This window comes from Protopterus annectens, chromosome 3.part0 (assembly GCF_019279795.1).
Source record: "Protopterus annectens isolate FY-2018-M chromosome 3.part0, PAN1.0, whole genome shotgun sequence".
NCBI lineage: Eukaryota > Metazoa > Chordata > Ceratodontiformes > Protopteridae > Protopterus > Protopterus annectens.
The window spans coordinates 1674476592-1674500825 of NC_056731.1; the positions used below are offsets into that span (position 1 = coordinate 1674476592).

General features: G+C 36.4%; 1 protein-coding gene across 1 annotated transcript in view; it reads right to left on the reverse strand.

The window, feature by feature from the left end:
- Positions 1-3276: 3276 nt before the first annotated feature.
- Positions 3277-24234, reverse strand: part of RSPO2 (R-spondin 2) — a 162260-nt gene continuing 141302 nt past the window's right edge. Inside the window, exon 4 of the mRNA XM_044065712.1 lies at positions 3277-4576. Coding sequence (XP_043921647.1) covers positions 4461-4576 — 116 coding nt within the window. The 3' untranslated portion in view covers positions 3277-4460. The remainder of the gene's footprint in view (positions 4577-24234) is intronic.

Genomic DNA, 24234 nt, shown 5'->3' on the forward strand with positions numbered 1-24234 from the left:
AAATTTTCTCCGTCACCCAACCATTACCAGCTACTATGGGTCTCATCGGCAAGGGAAGCACATTCTTATGTATCTTGGGAAGCCCTTTTATACTTGGTATAGTGGGAGTCTCAACTAAAAAATAATTATAAAGCTCTTGTGTTAACTGTCTACACATCAATAGGTCATATAACTCATCATGTATCCTAGCAACAACTTTTAAAAAATATTCATGATTAATTTCACTATATGTAGAATCATCTTTCAACATATTAAACATATTCAAATTATAATCGATGGTATCTAATAGCACTATCCCTCCCCCCTTATCTGCAGGTTTTATCACTATGTTATCATTATTAGATAGAGTATCTAAAGATATCTGTTGTTGTTTACTCAAATTAAAATATTTTCATCTATGCTTAGTATCAAGAAAGTATGAATAGAAATCATTTTCACATAGTCTGACAAAACAGTCTACATTATTGGGCATTACAGGAACAAAAGAGCTCTTACGTTTAAAAGTATGCGTTATTTTAAACTCAGTTTTATCATCATTATGAAACATTAACTTCAATGCAACCATACGCCCAAAAAGTCAATTAATAATTCACTTAAGTCACTCAACTGAGAAGGAATAAAGGAAAGCCCTTTATTCAGTAGCATATAATCATCCGCATTCAGTTCAATACTAGAAAAATTAAAGACCAACTGATTCAGTTCTTGGTTTTCTGTTTCATACCTTGAGGCTCCCCTGAAAACTTTCATTTTCGGCGGCCCCTGCTGTTCGACCTCGCCCTCGATGTATCCCGGAACTTCATGGGAAAAGAAAAAAATTGTTCCAGATTCTTATTAGGAGCTTTAGGTCTAGCTCCCAAAATAGCATTGTCCTTAGGTTCACCTAGTGCCTGTTGATTCGGAGGAGGAGTGTCTGCAACTGGTGAAGTAATTAAGTCAGACACTAACGGATGTGACATATTTGATACACCTAATCCATTCACCTGGCTACCACCATTGTCTTGAATGTCACTTAAAGGGGTATTATTCTGTGTAACAAAATCATTACCATGTCGATTATTTCTATTCTTACCAAAAAAGCCATTGGTATCATTATAGCCATTTGTCTCCCCATTCTGACAATTTCTTGGCCAAAGAAAGACCTGTCCCGATGAAAAAATCCCTATAGTCTCGTTGCAGCTTCCGATATTTAATTTGCTGCAACTTATCACTATATAGGGCTACTTGTGTATATATATTATCAAGTCTTTTTTCAAACACATCTCCCTTAAAGTGGGTACGTAGATCTTTATTCAAAGTCTCTACTAAAAGTGAGAGCGCAGCTTCAATGGGAGTAAAGTATTCAATGAGAAGGTTCATATAACTATAGCTCAGTTCCAAATTCAGCTTTTGCCACTTCAATAGTTCAGGGTGGCTATCACCATAAGTCGGCATGCATAAAACCCTCATGCAACGCGGTACTAAATTAAAATGTAGACTCGCTTCCATGTGTCTTCTTTGCCACACAAGCCTCTGCAACTTGTAAAGATTATTCTCTAGTTCTCTGGTTAAATCATTAAACTCATTGAAGTTACCAATATTACCCGAATGAAAAGGTGATGTAACAGGTAAAGATAACTCCAGCGAAAGTAAAGGATTATTCTGTGTTGCGAAGATATCATTCCATCTCCGATTAAGACTACTATTCTCAGGATTGTAGTCGAGTTCAATACCAGGTACATCCATTTGTGTGACAGCAGCCAGTACTAAAAAGTCAAAGCAAACGTAGCAAGAAAGAAGTACAGCAGCCGTCCAAAGGTCGTGGCCCAAGCAAAGGAACAAAATGGATATGAAACAGAGCACGACCACCACAGGAAAAATAATAGAATCCAGTATTTATTAAAACAAGTGCTTTCATGTGCGACCACTGCATGCTTCTTCAGGTCTCAATACATATTACTAAACCAAGTCATTTATATATCCTGTTCAGGTACATCCAATTAACCATCAATTAAAAAATCAAACAATTAAATAGTCAAGCCTCAAATATTTAAAAAGAAACTCTAATATATTGCTTTAGACTAAATAGAAGATGCCTTCAAAGCGCTGGTTTCATAATATAAAGTACTTGAATATGCCAGCAAAATTCATGACATCAAATACATAAAATTTATACAATATAAATTAAATCACAAACAAACAAATAAAATATAAAAACATGGTGAACAATCACTTAAACATGCCTCAAGTTCATATAAAAATACTAAATATATCAATTTAGATAAATACTGTCTACCATTTAATTATGAGCTTCTAATACAGGCTTAATACTTATGCATTGATTCAAACCTGGCTCCATATGGGCTCTTAGCTTAAGAATCCATGAAAGTTCAATGTGTTCAAGATAATTCATATTATTACCCCCCCTAACAGTCTTGTTTACCAATTGCAAAACCCTAAATCTAAAACTATGATCTACTCGATCAATAACATGTTTCGCTAAAGCGTTGCGTTGGTCTAACCTCTTCATGTCATAAACATGATTATAAATTCTGTTCTTCAATTTCCTTGTGGTAAGTCCCACATAAAAATATTCTCAAACCTGCACACATCCTAGAGCCAAGGACAGGTACTTCATGCATCCCATGGGGCTGCATATGAGGGCAGTACATCACAACCAGCACCTGCATTGTTCTACTGTCCAAATGGTAAAGGTCCACTATTTCTGTGTTGCGGCAGGCATGATTCGGTCAGTGAAGATAGATGATGTGACACTGCCGTGGGTGATAATATGAAACCCTAAGTCAGTGACAACAGTGACAACAATGTCTTGCATATACATATGGACTAATGCAACAATGTTTTTGTGGTGTGTCTCCCATAAGATAGTATCATCACTCTGTAAGAAATATTTACATTTGTTAATCAGTCTGACATATTCTTTACACTCATTTGTATCTGTTATTGTCATAATTTTAATAATGTTTTACTAATGTTGCTCATCAGTGTTTCTTGTCTTTCTGCATGTTGTTTATAGTTAAATGCTAAACAATTATAGTACCTAGGTGTCTGAATTGCCCCCTCACATGGATTGCAACTGTTCATCATGCAAAACTGGCTACACTGAAATGGAAACTGTTTCTGAATCCCAGGATATATCTTGTTTACAATATATAACATAATGGTGCCACTTGCTATTACTTGAAATAAGTTTGTGGCATGGTGTGTAGAAGAAAGACATTCATTACTGTTCTCTACTCCTCCATCATCATCAACAAGAATAACAAAAATAGCATACTATACAGTGAATTTTTTATTTTTTATTTTTTAAATTAAAAATAAATTGACAAATATGAAACCTATAGTAATTTACTGTTATTAATGAGTGTGGACTTTTCCATCACATAGGTAATTAAATAAATGATTGTGACAGAGGAACACTAACAAACTGCTTATATGAAGTTACATTTTATTTACAATATAACTTATCCAATACATAGCAGCACATTCTTTTAACAAACTAATCAGTTCAATGAACCTGCACTTTTTTAATTTTAATCAGTTTCTCTCTTTATTGCCATCTGTTAGGCGCAACCTGTTTCTGTAAATATATGTAAAAAATAAGGTTAAGGAGTTCTGCTAGTAAAACAAAACAATCTTGTCATTTTTACAAAAAATATATATAAACTAGATTAAAAACAAGTAAATCTTTTGGCTAATAAAGTAAATTAGTCTAATAAACTGTGTTTAAAAATAAGGTAGCCTTAAAATGAAAAATTAAATATTTTCATGGATATGTTTAACAACTTATTTCACACAGAAATGATTGCTTAAATATACAGTAAATAGTTTATTTTATGTAGAACATCAGCAATATGTACATATATGGACTGTTAAGCTACTTCAACAGAGAGGAATAATTATGTGCTTATAATACTATAACAGCATTAAGCAGTGTTACTCTGACAAATGTTTTAGCAAAACACGTGCTGAGAAGACCATACATTACAACTATGCATGTTTTCACATACTCTTGAAATGTACATTATAAGAAAGAGAAAAAGCAGTTAGTGAATGAGTCCTGTATCTACACTGTTATTTCTCATAAATATGCATGTCTGTTTCACAAAAACAGTTTTCTTCCCTAATTGTCTTGCAAAAATAAAAAAATAAAAATAAAATAAAAATAAAATAAAATAAATCTCCCACGTAAACCTTCCTGGCAGCTTCCATGCCAGACACAGGTATGAAGTCTTTGACACATTTCCACATATTTTAGTATCTCCTGACCAAGTCATTGCGGTACTCTTACTCTCAGAGTTATCCACAGAGATAGAAGTATAAATAATATAATGAAGCTTTTGGACAGCTTCATCTTGTTTGCCACAATACTGTCAAACTAGCCAAACTGCAGTTCATTAGTCTACAGGAGCATTTAGCAGCTTTTGTGTATTTTTGCAAAAGAAAATAAAAGTCCAGCTGTTTCACAGGCTAAACCTTTCTGAGGCCAAAACAGCACTATGTTCTTTCTGTGCCCTTTCTCTTAGACGTTTTTTCTTCTTTTTGTTTTTCTTGTCCTTTCGAATGGATGTTCTTTTGCCTGTAACAGTAAGGGAAAAAAAAAGAAAAACTGTTTATAATCTTTTTATTTGTTGAATGACATTACAGTGCATGTCATTACTCTTTGTTTTGCATTTATCGCTGAAGTATATCTGTAGTTTTATTTATTTCACATGTTTTAACAGTACACAGGATGACAAGATAAGGAAACAATTCACATGTCAACTACAATTTGAAAACAGTGTCTTAATATAATGGGACAAGCTGCTTAAACATGTATTTGTACTCATTCAATACGCCAATCCCTATAAAGATGGGATGCAAATGTATCTATAAGGAGAAGAATTACTAAATGCTTGAAGTAAGAAGTAAGGTTATTAACAAGTACTGCTGCAAACTTAATGAGATATTCCACATTGTGGCACAAACTGCAGGGAGCAGGTACACCAGAGCTGTAGTCATTTATTCATTAATTGTTCTTTATGAATAAACTCTATGTTGTACTATTTTAAATAGCTATCAGTTGATAGCATTCACAGCCCTACAGCTGTCCCTTACTTGCTGTACAGCACAGAACAAATGTTAAAAGTCACCAAAACCTCAACAATCTGTTTGAAAACTGAAAAAAAAAAACAATGGATAATGCTGATCTGTAACATAAGCAGGCCATTAAAACTTGAAGCTGTTTTTTTAATTCCTGTTACTTTCTATCATATCTGTGCACAGCTCAATGTATTCTAGAAGTGATCAATTAGACATTTTCTATTGCAGAAGCGTTCAGCCCTAAAATGTACTTATTTCCTGTGTAATTATCAAATGTTTCCTTAAATCAAGTTAAAAAAGTGATGTACTTTTTTTTTCCATCGGGTATTTTGTTCCACAGTTTTCGATCCATATGAAAAAGTACAGGATGTTTTGACCTCGGATGTTTTGACCCCTGCATTAACACATTCCATATCTACATCTGTAACACTTTAAATACAGTTCGATAGTACTGTTACATCGTAGTTAACAATGTTTCATAATATTTAAAATGCTAAGAAAGAATATTGCAAAAATATAGCAATCATATACAATTGCGCAGAAAATAACCCATCCTGCTTTTGAACAAAATATTATTCACATTACTGTTCTGTAACTTGGTACAACCATAGAGAACTGACATTAGCAAAGTAAAAAAACAAAAAACAAAAAAAAAACAGAACAATGTTCTACATAAATCATAATTCTTATGATTTTAATGTTTAAAATGTTAAATATGTTAACTTTCTATATAAAATTCCTGACTGATTTTTTTAACATGTTAAAAACTATTGTTAATTAAATTAATTATATTTAGATATTAAAAATATGTTAAATAAATTAACATTTACATATTAAAATGTTAAATAATATATTAAATTCCTATGTAAAAGTCCGAATTAAAATATTAAGTAGTAAAATGTTTTATTAAATTTAATTGGGGTCAAATTGTCCAATAAATATTCTCATAGGCAATAAATATAAATTTTAATATGAATGTGTATCCAATTGCATAGGGGTCAAACTGTCCAGGGTCAAATCATCTGAGATCAAACTGTCCTGCTTCCCATATGAGTTGCATAAGAATGCCTTGCAATAGTTTTATTCCTGCATATTTTGAGACATGGCTCTCTTTCTCTTATATCTAGATATTAATGGAGCAATTTAAGGTTTAATATTTCTTTTAAAGCAGAATTGTTCACTTCTTTCTAATCTAACAGGCATGATCTCCCTTTGACAAAACCAAACTGCATGGGGTTAAGTATTTGGAGGTTGCCAATGTCCTTGTTTATAAGGTCCATGATAATGCATTCCATGGCCTTGCAGATCAGGCTAGTTAGGCTGATGGGCCTATAATCACCTGGGTCAGTGGATGCTCCACCTTTGTGTAGAGGAATGACAGTGACTGCCCTCCATTCAGCTGGGATGAAGCCGGTGCACAGGCTTTGGTTGAATAGGATGAAGCTGAGAGCTCATTACTGAGTTCATGTAGGATACAGCCAGGGATGTTATCTGGTCCCATGGAGACTGTATTTTATGCCTTTGAGAGGGTATTAAGGACCTGCTGCCTGGTGATTAGGGGAGGGGGGAAGGTGTTGGGGATGTCCTGGTTTACTGATGGGGGGTGAAGTTTTCACTGAACCTGTCTGCCAGAAGGTTGGCTATATCTATGGCATTTGTGTATGTGGTGTTATTGACCACCAGCTCAGAGCAGATTTGGGTGTTGCCTTTGAGATTCCAGACATATGTGAAGAAGGCCTTGTGATTGTCCTTGGTGGATATGGCCAATTTGGACTCAAAGTTAGCCTTAGAGGATTTCAACAGTGACCTTATTTGCTTGTTCAGACAAAGGACAGATTGCTTCCAACTTCGCACCTGCTCCTTCTTAGCCCTGGACAGCAATTCTTTCCTTCTATTGTTTAATGCTGCTGTCCACCAGACAGGTTTACTCTTCCTTGAGGAAGATCATTTGGCCCTGTCCAGTAACTGACCCATGTCTGTGCCGTTACAATATGTTTGTTGCTGGATAACTTGAGTTGGAAATAAAAGACTTGTTGATGAAACTGCATTGTAATTTAATGGAAAGTAGTTAAAAATCCATACAGACAAAATACACATATCATGTGGACTAACATAGCTGTGTATTACAGTCTCTTTATTGGCTAGAAAAATGCATCTAATTTCTTGCAGGGGCATTTCACATAATTTTTCAAGAAAGAGAAATATAACAGGGAGAGTACACAAAGTTGTGTTATTTCCCCTTTTTAATGTAATATTTAACATTTTTGGCAGCTAACATAAAGAAAATGTTTAATGGATAGCATTGTTAAAGAAAACTCTAGATTACAATGTAATTAAATGTAAAGTTATTTTGTCCTTATAAAATTTCCTAGATTTCATAGTGCATATAAGCCCTTAATTTTTCCATGTCAGCCATAAAGCATGAAGTTCCCATAACTTTAAATGTTCAGTGTTTCACATTGTTTCAGAAAGTAATTTTTCTCAACCTTTGTGACACATGCTAGATGACACAAATTCTGTACTTTCACTAGTAGTCATACCTCATAATTTTATATACTAAGACTGTGTCCTGCTGAGATTAGTAAATTGTTACAAAGTACTCTAACATCTAAAATAAAATATCTTCCAAAAGAGTTAGTTGTTACAGAAAGAAATCTTTACATAAATAATTGGGTGAGCTAAACAGTATAACTATATAACAGGACACACAAATAATCACATTTCTGGTCAGTGAAATGTTTTTCCCCATATAACTGATGTAACTCAAAGAAATTAAACACACTATGAAAAATTACTCACAGTATCATAGATTCATATTAAGCTAACTGTCCTTGTGAGACATTTTAAGCCTAGCTAATTATCCTTTGTGAGATTCAAACCCTGCACCTTGTGTTTGTAAGGCAAACACCTTAACCATTAGGCCACCCTCCCTCACATGCTTCATTAGTTTTTTGACTTGATAGTCACAAGTGAATGAGCAAAGCTGGCAACTTCGCAGCTATGAAAGATAAAAAGTATTGTTTTGAAAATATTTAAGGACTACAACTTTAATCCTTTAACAAAGCCTTGCCTTTTACTTCCTTTATATTGAAGAAAACACAAATGGACCCTGAGTATCTTTGGCCACATATTAGAGTAATTTAATTAAAAAAAGGTGACATTGCAAGACTTTACCAAATTATAGAATCCTAAAATTCATTCTAGGAAGAAGAGCAACAGCCTGAAAAATAAAATCACGTCAGTTTAGCAATCCCTATGCTAACCATTTCAAAATCTGATGAAACTACACATATTTTCAGATTAAACAAATTAATATCAAGTGGGAAAGAAAAGATGGGTAACTCAGATACTCATTGACGTAGTTATGAGATGTGTGTATATCCTTTTCAACAACCTAGCAGAAATGGACAACAGGAAGATTGGCCTTTAGTCTCGCAAACAATTATTATTATTATTATTATTATTACTAAAGTCTTATTATTATCGTGAGCATCACAGACCTCGGTGCTAAGAAATGTCTTCTCAGTTCACCATTGTGTTGTATAACTATGTATCCCAGCTCTAATGAAGGAATACACATCCACATTATGAAAATACAGGTCCTCTTCCTCTCCTATATCAGTAAGAAATGGACAAAAGTAAATATAACTTATCTAAACAACACTGCATCCAATAAGCAGCTGCAGAGAGTTATTTTCTATAGCTAGGACTAGTTGGATAATAAAGTCATATTCATCTGTATCAGTGCAATTAAATAAATAACTGCATACCAGCAGTGTAATGATAAAGAATAGAACACAATATATCATCAGTTACACTGTGGTGGTGGTGCTGAGGTAGCGTTGTCACCTCACAGTAAGATGTTTTCTTGTTTGATTCTCAGCTAGAGCATCTTCTGTGTGGAGACATGCGTGAATGGGCATACCATTGTTGAAGGTTGTGCATCAGGGCCAGCAACTCGGCACGTAAAAATCTATTGCCAATCATTAGCGGACCGGAGTTCTGCTGTGGCGACCCCTAATCAGGAAAAGTCAAAAGACACAACAACAATATATCATCAGTTATTCTAATATGAAAGTATTGAGACATTCCATTTCTTAGCTCACCACTTAATTTACGCCTACATCTATATGCTGTTATACAGCACACTGGTATGTGATTATAGCTAATATAGGTGGCATTACATATACCTTATTTTTTTTTAGATGTAATCAAATATAACAGGTAATTTGTCATTAGTATGCATTATTAAATCTGAAAGCTATTTTTATTGTATTGTGCTCTTATGCTTTACATTTTAATTGTTTTCTTTTTTATGATGATAATATAATGTGCTTACTTTTGTTTTAATTAACTACATGTCCCTTGCAGAAACAGAGTCTTCTGTTTTAAATGGCTATGCATAACATTTTTAATTCATTACAGCTACTGGTTTGCCAAAATTCCTTCATAATGACTTGCTTATGATTTCTCTATTGGTGTGTGTGAAATAATTTACATTAGGAAATATATGATAAAATTGCTAACAGTTTGAGAATTTCATTCTAAACCACTTTACTGAGACATTTGGAATCTGTAGTTTTATATATCACTCATCAAAGATGAAGTGCTCCCTTTATAAATTTAAGCAATGTTTTTTCTACTTCACTCAGAAATTAAGTGACTAAACATATCTTTGAGCACATTCTAAAATGAATATTGGTCAACCTCAGGAGTAAACATTTAACCATATATATTTACAAATTAAATTAAATTCAAAAGGAAACAAACAGTATAAGTTTAAAGTAATTGAATGCAAACAAATGTGCTTGCTCTTAAATTCAGATGGCCTGGAGAAGAAATTCTATTAGACCTGCAAACATTTCCTTCTTTCTCTCTCTCTCTCTCTCTCTCTCTTTGCAGTATTGTTAAAGCAACAGCCTCTGTCAGCCAGTAAAATAAGAACTTATTAAAATAAGTATGTCTGTTTACTTGTTGATTTTTTAGCTTTGCCACTTTTGTTTCATAAACTATTAATATGAAATGGCACTAAAAATTACTACAATTTTGACACTGTTTCCTCATGACTAGAAGCAGAATTAGCATTTTTGCAACAGTGGTAATACTGTCAGGTGGGAGTCCCAATAGCACATGTTGGTGAACCTCTGTGTAGGGATCACTGCAAAATTCGTAGGCTGTTTGTCTTTTCGGCTTTTCCCGGTTAGGGGTCACCACAGCAGAACTCCGGTCCGCTAATTACTGGCAGTAGATTTTTATGGTTCTCCTGTTCGATTCTCGGCTGGAGTGCCTTCTGTGTGGAGTCCGCATGTCCTCCCCGCAGTCGAGTTGCCTCCAAAAGACATGCGTGAATGGGCATACCTTCTCTGAAGGTTGGTTGTCAGGCTGGCAACTTGGCACCATAAAAATCCGTAGGTATAATATATAAATAGGTAAGACCGCTTCAAGAGATCCATAATGCTACTGTATGCTATATATCACGACTTCCATCTTCAAGCAACTCTCTGCCATGTTAGTAAAAAATTCACAGTCATCCATTCAGCTCTCATATTTTGTTATTTTTAGAATATCTACTGTAGGCTAGTAGGGGTTTTAAAACAAAGCCACGTAAATCACATATGCCAAACTGGTTTGAGTAGAGTTTGATTCCAAATTAAGAATGCTTTGTGAATCATAATAGGTTCATAGGTAGGTACTAGGCTATCTGCCCAAGGGCATTTTTAAGCCTAGCCAGAGTGTGTCGGTTTTCGCCACCCCATTGATTAATTAACTGAGCCTCTGTCAAGCAGATCCAATGAAGTGATCCCAGGGGTGTATTTTCTGTTACCCATCCACTCGTCAAGGCTTCTCTTGAAGAGTGTTAGTGAGGGGCTCTGCCTAATGTAGTTAGGAATTTTGTTCCAAAGCATGGGGAGTCTCTGTGACAGGAATCTATCCCTCCAGCATGTTCTATTTATTGTTGTGGCGAGGTTTAGCTCACTAGAGCACGTGGCTCTCAGTGACCTGGATTTCTTTAGGTGGAGCATGTCCATCAGTTCTGAGTTGGACATGGCTTTGTAAGTCAGGCAGAGATCACCTATGAGTAAGCGATATACCACTGAGTACAGCTGGAGTTTTTTCAATTGGGCTGCATAGGACATATGTTTGAGGCCAGTAATCCTCTTGGTGAGGTGCTTTTGTGGTCTTTCCGGCTGTTGGAAGTGTCTTGTGAGGTACATCCCAAATGGGGCATTGTACTCTATGATGGGTCTGATGAGTGACGAGTAGAGGGGCACTATAACCTCTTTATTTCTAGATGCAAACCCCTTAGTAATTAGATGGGCCACATAGAAGGATTTCCTAACTACTTTGGCAATATGATTGTCAAGGGAGAGATTATCTACCTGGGTCCCCAGATCTCTTATTACCTCTTCTGTATTAAGGGGTTGTGGCCTATGTGGTAATTTGTGGGTGTTTTGTTTTTCCCAAACGGGATGACGATGCATTTTTTTGGCATTTAGCTTGAGGCCATAACTTTGACACCAGGTGTCTGTCTTAGTAAGGCCTTTTTGAAGGATGTCAGTGTCAGCTGGAAAGTCAATTATGGCTCCCAGTTTGCAGTCATCGGCGAACTTGGTTAGCCATAGTCCTCCTGTGTTTGCCTGTACTTCTGAGAAGTATATGCTGAACAGTAGGAGTCCCAGGACTGAGCCTTGCGGGACACTACTTGTGACTGGTTTAGAGTCGGACCTGGAGCCCACTATTCTTACCGTGTGAGTTCTGTCTGTAAGCCAGTTGGCAACCCATCTTGTGACACAGGGGTTTATGTTCAGGCTGGTGAGTTTTTCTATAATACCCGAGTGAGGAATGGTGTTGAACCCCTTGGCGAGATCAAGATAGGCTGTGTGAACCACCTTTCTCTCGTCTATGGCCTTGGTGACTGTCTCGAAGAGGTCAACTAGGTTTAGTAGGCATGATCTGCCCTTAACAAAGCCAAACAGTGTTGGGTCAAGTGTTTGGAGGTTCCCAATGTCTTTGTTAATGAGTTCCATGATGATGCACTCCATAGCCTTGCAGACCAGGCTAATCATACTTATGGGGTGATAGTTACCAGGGTCAGTTTTGGCCCCTCCTTTGTGGAGCAGAATAACTGTTGCTGTGCACCATTCTAGGGGCACATAGCCTGTGGAGAGGCTGAGGTTGAACAGCGTGTTTAGGTGGGGGGTTAGTTCGTTCTGTAGTTCATGCAAAACGCAGCCTGGGACACCATCTGGCCCCATTGATGCTGTGTTTTTGGCTTTTGAAAGGGCTGTTTTCACCTGTGCTTCTGTAATTTCCGGGACACTACACTTTTCTGGTATTGTTGTGGGCCCTTTTGAAGGTAAGAGGGAGGTGATGCTACACTTAAAGAAATTCCAATCCCTCAGGGCCACATGCTCCAGGGATCTAAACCTTGTCATCACAAAAAACAAAACATGCTGGAGGGATAGGTTCCTGACCCAGAGACTCCCCAGACTCTGGAATAGATTGCCCATACATGTCAAGCAGAGTGCCTCTTTGGCCCTCTTCAAAAGGAACCTTGACGATTGGATGGGAGAAAAGAAATGTATTCACCCCAGGGATCACATCAGTCGCCCTGCTAGACAGGGGTCCAGGGGAAGTAAATAGTGTGGGAAGAAATAGCCAGGGAATTGTTATGGCTAGGCTTGTAGCCGACAGCCTAGTACCAACCTATGAACCTATGAACCTCTCACCTAAACCATCCCTCAATCATGCATCACCAACAGAACAGACAGGCAGTCTGCCTTTACACAAGTGGGCTATCTCTAATGGTGAGACTAAAACTGATTTTCTTTAGTAATCTGTCATATATTGTTAAGGACAGTAGTAGGATTCAAACTGTTGAACTTCTGGTATTCAAGTAATTCCTTTCCAACAGTATCCAGACATGTAATATGGACACATTATAAGCTTCTCACCGTTATGTGAATGTCCTGTCTCAGTATACTAAAACATGAGCTAAATATGACTTCTGTTTATACAGTGACCTTCATTCACCTCAAAATATTGCCTGCATACCACAAATAACTTTGTCAAATCTTTGCCATCCAGTAAAAGGATCTATCTTGGGTCAGCAACTATATAATCTGTACTGTATATGTTTTGGTTTTACATCCAGTATGTTTACGATAATTTAGATTGGGAAACTGCATATTTCTATGCTGCTGTTATCTTTACCCTTAAATCGAAAGGGTAAGACCACTTTGAACATGGGCCAAACAGAAGACTATGTGGATAAGTATGGACACTGAAGAATGTGCTGTAGGAAATGACCTTTCATGTAAGACATGATAAGTGCTACTAATGTTATTCATGAGGTGATTCATGAAATAACTGTATTAGGAGTTCAGTATGAAAATACTAGAAGGTACAAAAGGTCAGATCATGTAGTAAACATGTTAATTTCAGTAACATATACTGTCAGTGAATAATTGTTACCCTAATACATAATATAGATAGACAAACATTCCATCAATATTCCTTAGAACAACATACCTGTAATTTTGGTATTTTTATTGCTTAAATTGTAGGCTTTGGTGTTCCCATTAACTACTTTAAAGGCATTCCTCTTTCATGGAAGGCGCAGGACTGAGTACAAACTCTAGGCCTAACATATGAAGACACTGCACACAGTGAATCAAGAGATGCACTGATTCAGCATAGTGGCTACATTTAACACATAATAAAATAAAGTTGTTAAGATAAGGCTCTATGCAGTATAAATATTGGAAACAAAACCAATGCTGAAGTTAAAAGTTTGGAAGTTTGTACAAGTACATCATAGCAAAAACAGCAAAAACAACAAAGGCAAATAAATCAGCAACTATAGCATGCATACACCTTCCTTCACATCTTAGCCAAATAGATCTATTTTGCCAGTGGTTATAATTTGGATGTCTGTGATAAGTTTCTCATGACAATTAGATTTCACGTGATCATGGGGATTCAGAAAGATCCCTACCACAGGCAGGACAGCACCACAGCTACGGGCAAAAGGGACTGTTTTTGTGACCATGGAAAATGAAGTTCAGAAACTTGTTAGCTGCAATGAGGAAAGACTTCCTTATTAGTTAATTTGCATGTATCTGAATCGTACATAGTTACCACAAGTGCAAATCAGCATTCTCCTCTCGTAAAAACCATTTGTGCTCCATGCATCTTATAGGCACAGGAACTCCATCTCATTCACTCTCACACACATCATGACCCTAGAGCTGTTGGTCTATTAATTTTTTTGGAGAATCCCAGTAATAATTTAAAAATTCTGCCTGGTATCATCTGGTGTTCCTCCCAGATTTGTCCAAAAGCCATCCCCCACAAGGACACACCCACATCCCTCTCAACTATCCCTGATTGTGCAAAATATTCCTGATGTCAGCTGTGAGCCCTGTACATCTCAACTCATGGCCTATTGCAATCAGTGAATAACGCCAGATATTAGAGTTTCATACATTTTATTATGTAAAAAGTACAGTACAAGGCGATCATCTCATTTAGTGCAGAAGTATAACTCTTTGGCTTAGCAAGTTGCTTTCTATGCGAAGGGTTAAGACTTTAATACCCCCCCCCATTTACTTTTATTTTATTTTTCAGGGACTAAGGTAATTTGTTAGGAGTACTTGCAGTGGCACAGAAGACTAATACCCTACTACAGAGCTGTTTGATAGTGCTAAAAGGACAGAGTTTGAATCTTGTTAGTTGTCTTTATCATATCCTTGGTGTCTAGTGTTCCTTGCCTTGTGTCCTTCATGCTGCAGAATGTGTTCTTTTACATTTCAAAGTGCCTTTAGGGCATTATATAAGAAGTATTCCTGGGGTCTACTGCTTCCCCCAATATTGCAGGACTGTCTCGATAGTCTATGGGAGAGTGAGGATATATATATATATGTGCATATATATAAATATATATATATATATATATATATATATATATATATATATATATATATCTAGACACAGTTAAACTTCAGAATATCGAGTTACTGAAAACTCAAACTTCATATGGTTGAGACCATATGATCGAGCTTTCAGAAACTTGAAATTGTGAAGTGAAATAAAAAAAAAAAAAGTCAAAGACATAATTTCTGCAGGGGGGACAAGCCCCCCTGCACCCCCCACACCCCAATATTTAAATATACCAACTCCAAGATCACGCTACAGTGGGGAAAAGGTAACTCTCCCATTCCGCGCTGTATGCAGAAGCGCAGAATGGGAGATTTACCATTTCCTTTCTGTAGTGCAATCACGGAGATAGTATATTTAAGTAGGGAGGGTGCAAGGGAACTTACCCACTTGCAAAAAACTTATTTTCAACTAAATTGAAGTCTTTTTTTTTCAAAACTTCACAATTTCGAGTTTCTGAAAAGTCTCGACCATATGAAGTCCGAGTTTTCAGTAACTTGACATTCTGAAGTGAAACCACAAACACACACACACACACACACACACACACACACACACACACACACACACACACACACACACACTCACACACCTACCTTACCTATCTCCTAATTAATCCTTGCTACTGTGGCCACCTAGGCAGACACACCATCATACACACAAATGCACACACACAACTGAGGTCACTTACCCCTTTGCATACACACACATGCAGACACACACACACACACACACACACACACACACACACACACACACACACACACACACACACACACACACACACACACACACACACACACACACACACACACACACACCAGCAGAGCCCACCACTTACTTTCTTATTGCTAAACTTCCCGGTATTTAACTGTAACATAATCTCACCCATTAAAAGCAATGAATAAACACAAGCCTTTGGCTGGCTGAGATAACTTACACAGGTATTTGGGGGGATCAGGATGACTCGTGGCTTATTAGCATCTGTGGTAGCCCACAGAGACAGCTCCTGCAATGCTGTACCTCTTCATGGTGCAGCACTCTGGTAGGGCTGTCTCTGATTTGGAAATGGCTATCATGAGGAGTAAAATGGGTTTAACCCTTGTGGTAATTTCTCTGAATTCTGTCTGATAACTTTTCTGAAGTCTCTGCATGAAAAGAAAATGATAACTCTGTAAAATATAAAAGCACACTTATACAATATAAGCTCATCAATATTCTAAAAGGTGTGTACTGAATGAGCAAACCAATCAGTGCGTCCATTGTAAAGCCATGTGTTACTCATATAAATGAGTTTGCCAACAATGCTGAAAAGCAGTACCACTGCAGGTACTAGCTAATGGACTGACAGCAGTCACAGCTATGGTAATTCTGTGTTAGAAATTCTTTTCTTAAGTGCTGTTGTTCTCCAAATGTACCATTCCTACATCATACTTTGCATATTACTATTAGTAAAGGACTGCAACAGCACCCTTGCCAAACACTAAATATGACACAAGGCAGTACATATTTACTACAGAGGTTAAACTTCATAATGATATTATTTACTTAGATGAAAAGAAGCTTATGTTGTGTCTCACAGATTTCTTTATTTCTGATTTTAAACATATGCATAAAGGCATAGATCATTATATGCATAATCAACATTAGTTCATATTAACCTTGTAAATGGTTTGATGAAAATTATATCTGTGTCTGTCAGAAAGTGTTGAATGCAATAAAAGGTAAAATTAGTTCAGTAATATGTCTCCCAGACACAGCTCAACAGAGCTTCAGGTTATGTGTTTGAGACCATCTGCTTTGGATCAAGAAAATAAAGAACAACAGCACTGCTGACAGGACCAGTTTTCAACTGAAAATGTTGTGGAGGAACCTTAGAAGCATCCGAAGAAAATATCATCTTGGATTTATGAGAGAAAAGCCTTCTGTGTATGGGCACTGAATTTAGTAAGCATAATATCCTAACAAAGCTAGTCAATATTGCAATGAATAACTACTGGCATTCATAATTCAGCTTTTTATTATGTGATTAGAGAACTTAAGCATACCCACAAATAGATAGTTGTGATAATAGTATTTTTCATAGTTCAGGCTACCATTTATGAAAAGCAATTAATCCCACTTGATTTAATGAGACCTACAGTAGTGCAAAAGTGATACAGATACAGTGATTGTGACTCACAACAAACCATTTTACTGTATGTAACATGGTTGTGGACACAATTAAAGCTCTTACTCCACACTGTCCTAGTAGGTGTCCATTGTTCTGTATTGTGCCTTGTATTACTCCTTTTGCCAGTCTTATACACTAGAAGTCACATTTATATTTCTCTATAAATATATAACATGGCAGTGTGAACATTGGCTCTAGATTATACTTGCTGTTGATGTGGAACCCTGACCTCATGTGCAACAATAGGGAAAATGGGGTTACAGATAGATAGCCATAATGAGGCAGCTATCTCCTTGTACTATTTCATACTATTTTATAAAAAAAGATAATTGAGTTACCCTTTTACTGTATAATTTCATCAGTTATAAGCCAGCAGTCTCATTTCCTGTTGTTTACTTCCTGTCATTTGCATTCTTATTCCAGCTGAGGAAGAATTAGTCTAGATAAACACAGCAGAAATCTTTAAAAAGGTTTCCTAATCCACCTATTTGCAGCCAGGGAACATGTACTGATTATACCTCTCAACCTCTTAGCACAAGAAATCTGGACAAAGTCAAAAATAATGGGGGACAATGACTCAAAAATAGGGATACATTTTAAACGTCGGTCTTATAAACTTAGAAAGTTGTTAGGATAAAAGATTTTGTGTTGACATGCATTTTTTGAAGTATATGAAGTCTGAAACTCAAATTTTTATCATTATTTAGTGATGTCAATCTCCAATGATTTGCCAGAAAATAACACATTTTCAGATGAGTAGTCTAAAAATATAAGGCAAAAATCTGGACATTCTGTGAAAATCTGGACAGTTGAGAAGTATGGTACTGATATAATCATCTGCAAGACATATGCTAATCATGTTATCTCAGTCTTTTCTGGCCATGCCTGTACTTACTGCCATAGCCTTGTATTTATTTTCTTTCGCACTTTGCATATGCAATGTACTTGATTTTCTTTAAGCAGATATTCTAATAATGCAGAAGACACTTTACAAAGAAGGAACAAAGAAATCATGTGGCTGTAGCATTATTTTGTGTTGTCAGCCAGTATTATTGTCCTTATTAATCCCAGAATATCAACAGTTGCTATCTGAAAGAAAGTACAGTTGTGTAAGGGTACTCTCTAAACTATGTATGTTGGAATAACAAGTTCATGGCTGCAGTAAATTCATCATGCATGGGTCGTTATCCAAAGCTAGTCTTCTGTTAAGACATCAAGAGCAGTTGGATGTCTCCTGAAGGAAAGGCATTGGATTAGCTTTCCATGTCAAGGATACAGCCAGAAATTAAATGGGACATTGATTCTTACAATAAATGTCTGAAATGTAATCTGGTCAGGTGACATTATTAATCCTAGGCTGAATTACCTGTTACAATAAATGACCTTCATATATATGCCCTTAATTGTGTTATTATTTAGTAGAATACAACTCCAACGCTGTTAATATTAAAAAAATAAATACATTGTATTTTATTATTTGGACCACAAAAGCTCATGGAGCTGAATTAATTTTCTAGTGCCATCTTGTAAATGTAAGTAGTCTCAGGGATTTAAACCGAGTAATAGAGAAGAGGGCATCACAACTAAATATCATTTGCTGGATGTGTCTGCATATTTGCTAATCAGCAGTCTAACTCATAAACTGTAATGTTTTACAGTTTATTGAATTTTACATTTCAGTCTACAGCTGTTATATTTAAATAAATAATTTCAGACAACTGCTATAAGAGCTTCCCATGAAATTCAGTGTTCTAGTCTCATTATCTTACTCATGAAATTGACCTAAGTTTGTGTGTGTGTGTGTGTGTGTGTGTGTGTGTGTGTGTGTGTGTGTGTGTGTGTGTGTGTGTGTGTGTGTGTGTGTGTGTGTACATGAATACTGTGTGCATATGTAGTACTGCTGATTAAAATATGCCGGACATACTTATGTTGGGGGTGTGGAGGAATAACCATATGACATTTGAACTTTGCAAAGCAGTTCTGCTGAAAGTTGAAAATCATTTACAATAACCATAGTTTCTGAATACATATTTATGAATCCTAAGCAAATGTGGTTATAAATTTGATGAATTCATGTAGTATGAGTGCCTTTCATGCATAATGAAATGGCATGTAAGCAGTTAGTTAATAAAGTGAAACTTATAAGCCCAAAATTAATCACCTTGTGAAATATTAACCTATTATAAAATATGTAAAGATGTATGCTACGGTCAATGTGCATCTGTATAGTTCTAAATCCTAACCACCTGTCTAAACAGTACTGCTGAAGTGGCTGCCTAGGGCCTGGGCTTGAAACAGGAAGACATTTCAAAATATCAAGGATAATATTTAATTTTTTTGGCATGATTTACAGAAGCAAAGATAAATATATGCCATACATTTGTTGCAATGAATAAAATTATTTAGTATGAAGGTGCATGCAGTAATGCATACACTGTTTTACATATTTCTCTTATAACATTCTAGGAAAAAAAACAACTTTCCTACAAGGGTCTATTAACTACCTGTAGGAAGGCATCTCAGAATATGTTAATTCAGCTTACATTTATCCGCAATATAAATGTTTGTGATGGAAATATACAGAACTACTAAAATCATTAATTTATTTGTCATATGGTAACCAGCTATGAACAAAAGATTAAATCAAAATGAAATATAAAACTCATTTATCAAGTGACAAGTTTGATTCACAATTTAAATTTAATTTATAAATGTAAGGACCAAATGTATAGATCTACTATGAGCCATTACACGTGTTTGACACTTCTGTACCATCATTCTTTTCATAAAAATGAAATGATTGATTCATAATCCATAGAAAGAGGTATGATACCTGCACAATAATACAACACAATTAAAGGGCTTGGGAATTCTGTAAGTGCAGACAAGCACTAGGAAATTGTACATCTTCAAAATTCACAATACTTAACTTCTGTCCTGAGCTTCTAAATGGTTCATTTGTGGGATTTTTTTGGTCTTTCTACTGCTTTAAAGCCAGTCATGAACTGAATTAAATAAACTCTGCCTTACTGCATCATGGTATTTCATTATTGCATTACTGTGGTCATTACCTGCTAGCTGGGCACATTTTTAATAAAGTGGCACTCTTCTTCTTTGTGAAATGTGCCATTACTGTCATCAGCAGATACAATTTTCTTGAAAGTTCATTTCAAATGTAATCTGCTAAATCACAGTTGTGAATGAAATTGTTCACTCTTTTATTGACACTGTCATAAACCATTAAAATGGCACGTAAAGGAAGCAGTGTGAAAGTTGGCACAAAACTATCAGTTATAAACATGTATTTACTTTAATTTGTTGACTCATGACTATAAATATCAGTGCATATTTTAGGCCCACATTTCAACAAGCTGCCCATGGGATCCTGTCAAGTAAAGTGTACCACTGTTATACCTGTAAAATAACATGATTTTATATAGTGACCAAAATTTGAGATGTAATTTTGAATGATAAGAGTCATCATTGATACCCAAGTCAAATACTTGGAATGTTTAGTCCAAACTTACCTAGAATTTCCAAAGTCTTAAGCCTGATCATAATGTAATAACTGCTTTTCTGATCACTTCCCTATTTTTTAACATTTGGTGGTCATCTGTATGCAACCTATGTTATATCATTTAATGAACTATGCCATGCCTTTTTAGCTAAGGGTGTCTGCATGGCAATTATACACATTGCATTATGAATAAATTGCACAAGGATGGCATCAGAGTTTATGAGGTGGCCTCCTAAGGTCTACAGTTCAAATCTGCTTTCTAAAATTACCAAAACTGACCTCGTTATAAGCATGTGCTTAATCTGAAGAATATTTGGTTACAATTTTGACATTTATTTGGCATTACATTAAGCAGATGATAATGGGAAACAATTGGAAGTATTCCAAAAAAAGTCTTTGCTGAACTTACAGAATCAGTTAGTCAAAAATTTACAGCATCAAGGAATATAGATAAGTTAGCATTACAGAGTGACCTCCGTCCACATACTCAGAAATGTTAACCCTTCCCATACAAAGTGTGGAGTGACATCCCTGCCACAGGAATGCAAAGTTCCACCCCAACTAATCCCATCTCAAAAGTCTTGGAATAGAAACCACACTGTGTGCAGTTTGAATGGAATTTGCTGTTCCTGTTTATGTTTTAAAGGAAGCTTTACTGTGTCAGGAGTTGGAAGTATGCTGTTCAATGTAAATCCTAATATAATTGAACACTAATATTCAAGTTTGATATGTATGATATTAAATCATGCAAATGTGCAATAATAAAGTCTCTCCACCAGAAACTAGATAAATAATGCCTCGATGCAACCGAATAACAGCTGTAAAAACTGTGAATACATCAAAAAGCACAATGACATAAGGCTGTGATAGATAGTAATGTTGCCTGCAATCATTTCTGTAGGACACAAGTAATGAATTTAGTGTGGTTAATTCAATGTGGTAATATGAAATGTGCTTCTGAGTATTCATTGTAGTGCGGTTTTCCAGGACAGTTATACCTCCCACACCCTTGAATCTTTATAATTAGTTCTTGAGTCACTGCACCCTGAACATAAGGATTAATTCTCCCTTCTAGTGATCTTGTTAGATGAAGCAAATTTTTTTCAGGCAAATGTCCAAGCACCACAATTCAGGAAAGTGTCACTTGCCCAAATCTATAAATCACTGTCAATTACATAACTTTGATACCTGACCAATAGCAATTATAATACTGACTGAAATGATAGAGGATAATTATTTACACATTTTGTCTAAGATTCTTGAATCTCATATATATATATATATATATATATATATATATATATATATATATATATATATATAGTCCTTAAAATAGTGGCAACTGTTATTTTATTTCACCTGTAAAGAGAATACATTAAATAGAATGCTCCATGCTTTGGCTTTCCATCATCAATGCATTAATTATTTTACATATGCATCATTATCAAAATGGTTTGATCAATTATAGAGGTGACAGTAGCATCTTCTAAAGCATCCTTGGGATGATGCCCATGGTTTTCACCTCATTCAGAACACAGGGAGGGTTTGTGTACTCTGACATAGACACCTTCACAGCTGGTGTCCCTTGATCACTGCTGAGAGCTCTGTTACATTGTTACATTTCATTAATGAGATTACCTCAACCTCCATCTCGATTACTTCCTTTCTCGATGGTGTGATACTGTTACATTGTTACATTTCATTAATGAGATTACCTCAACCTCCATCTCTATTACTTCCTTTCTCGATGGTGTGATACTGTTACATTGTTACATTTCATTAATGAGATTACCTCAGCCTCCATCTCCATTACTTCCTTTCTTGATGGTGTGATACTACAAACAGACTTCTCCAACATCTCCCATTGGTTCTCTATGACTGCCTAAACACAACTAATTAATTTTAACTGAGTTAAACTACAAACAGAAATATAATAAATACTGAATCATGTATGACCCTTAAAAAGTGGAGTCTCCCTGGTACTTCTTCTTCTTCTTTCAGCTGTTCCCATTAGGGGTCGCACAGCAGATCAGCTGTTTCCATTTCCTCCTGTCCTCTGCATCTTGCTCTGTCACACCAACCACCTGCATGTCCTCTCTCACCACATCCATAAACCTTATCTTAGGCCTTCCGCTTTACCTGTTACCTGGCAGCTTCATCCTTAGCATCTTTTTCCCAATATACTCTGCATCCCTTCTCAGCACATGTCCAAACCAACATAATCGTGCCTCTCTGGCTTTGTCTCCAAACCTTCCAACCTGGGCTGACCCTCTAATATACTTATTCCTAATCCTGTCCATCCTCGTCACACCCAGTGCAAATCTTAACATCTTTAACTCTGCCACATCCAGCTCTAACTCCTGCCTTTTTGTCGATGCCACTGTCTCCAACCCATATAACATAGATGGTCTCACTACCCTCTTGTAGACCTTCCCTTTCAGTCTTACAGGTACTCGTCTGTCACAAATCACTCCTGACACTCTTCTCCACCCACTCCATCCTGCCTGTACTCTCTTCTTCACCTCTCTTCCACACTCACCATTACTCTGAACTGTTGATCCCAAGTATTTAAACTCATCCACCTTCGCCACCTCTACTCCTTGCATCCTCACCATTCCTCTATCCTCCCTCTCATTCACACACATATATTCTGTCTTAGTCCTGCTGACCTTCATTCCTCTTCTCTCTAGAGCATATTTCCATCTCTCCAGGGTCTCCTCCACCTGTTCCCTACTCTCACTACAGATCACAATGTCATCTGCAAACATCATAGTCCACGGGGACTCATGTCTGATCTCGTCTGTCAACCTGTCCATCACCATTGCAAATAAGAAAGAGCTCAGAGCTGATCCTTGATGTAACCCCACCTCCACCTTAAATGCATCCGTCACTCCCACTGCAGACCTCACCTCTTTCACACTACCCTCGTACATATCCTGTACTACTCATACATACTTTTCTGACACTCCTGACTTCCTCATACAATACCACAACTCCTCTCTAGGCACCCTGTCATATGCTTTCTCTAACTCTACAAAAACACAATGCAACTCCTTCCGGCATTCTCTGTACTTCTTCATCAACACTCTCAGAGCAAAGATCACATCTGTAGTGCTCTTTCCTGGCATGAAACCATACTGCTGATCACTAATCATCATGTCCCTTCTTAACCTTGCTTCCACTACTCTTTCCCATAACGTCATGCTGTGACTGATCAGTTTAATCCCTCTGTAGTTACTACAGCTCTGCACATCACCCTTATTCTTAGAAATCTGTACCAAAACACTTTTTCTCCCTTCCTTAGGTATCCTCTCACTTTCCAAGATTTCATTAAACAATCTGGTTAAAAACTCCACTTCCATTTCACCTAAACACCTCCATGCTTCCACAGGTATGTCATCTGGGCCAATAGCCTTTCCATTCTTCATTCTCTTCATAGCTATCCTTACTTCCTCCTTGCTAATCCACTGCAGTTCATGATTCACTATCTGCACATCATCCAACCTTCTCTCTCTCATTCTCTTCA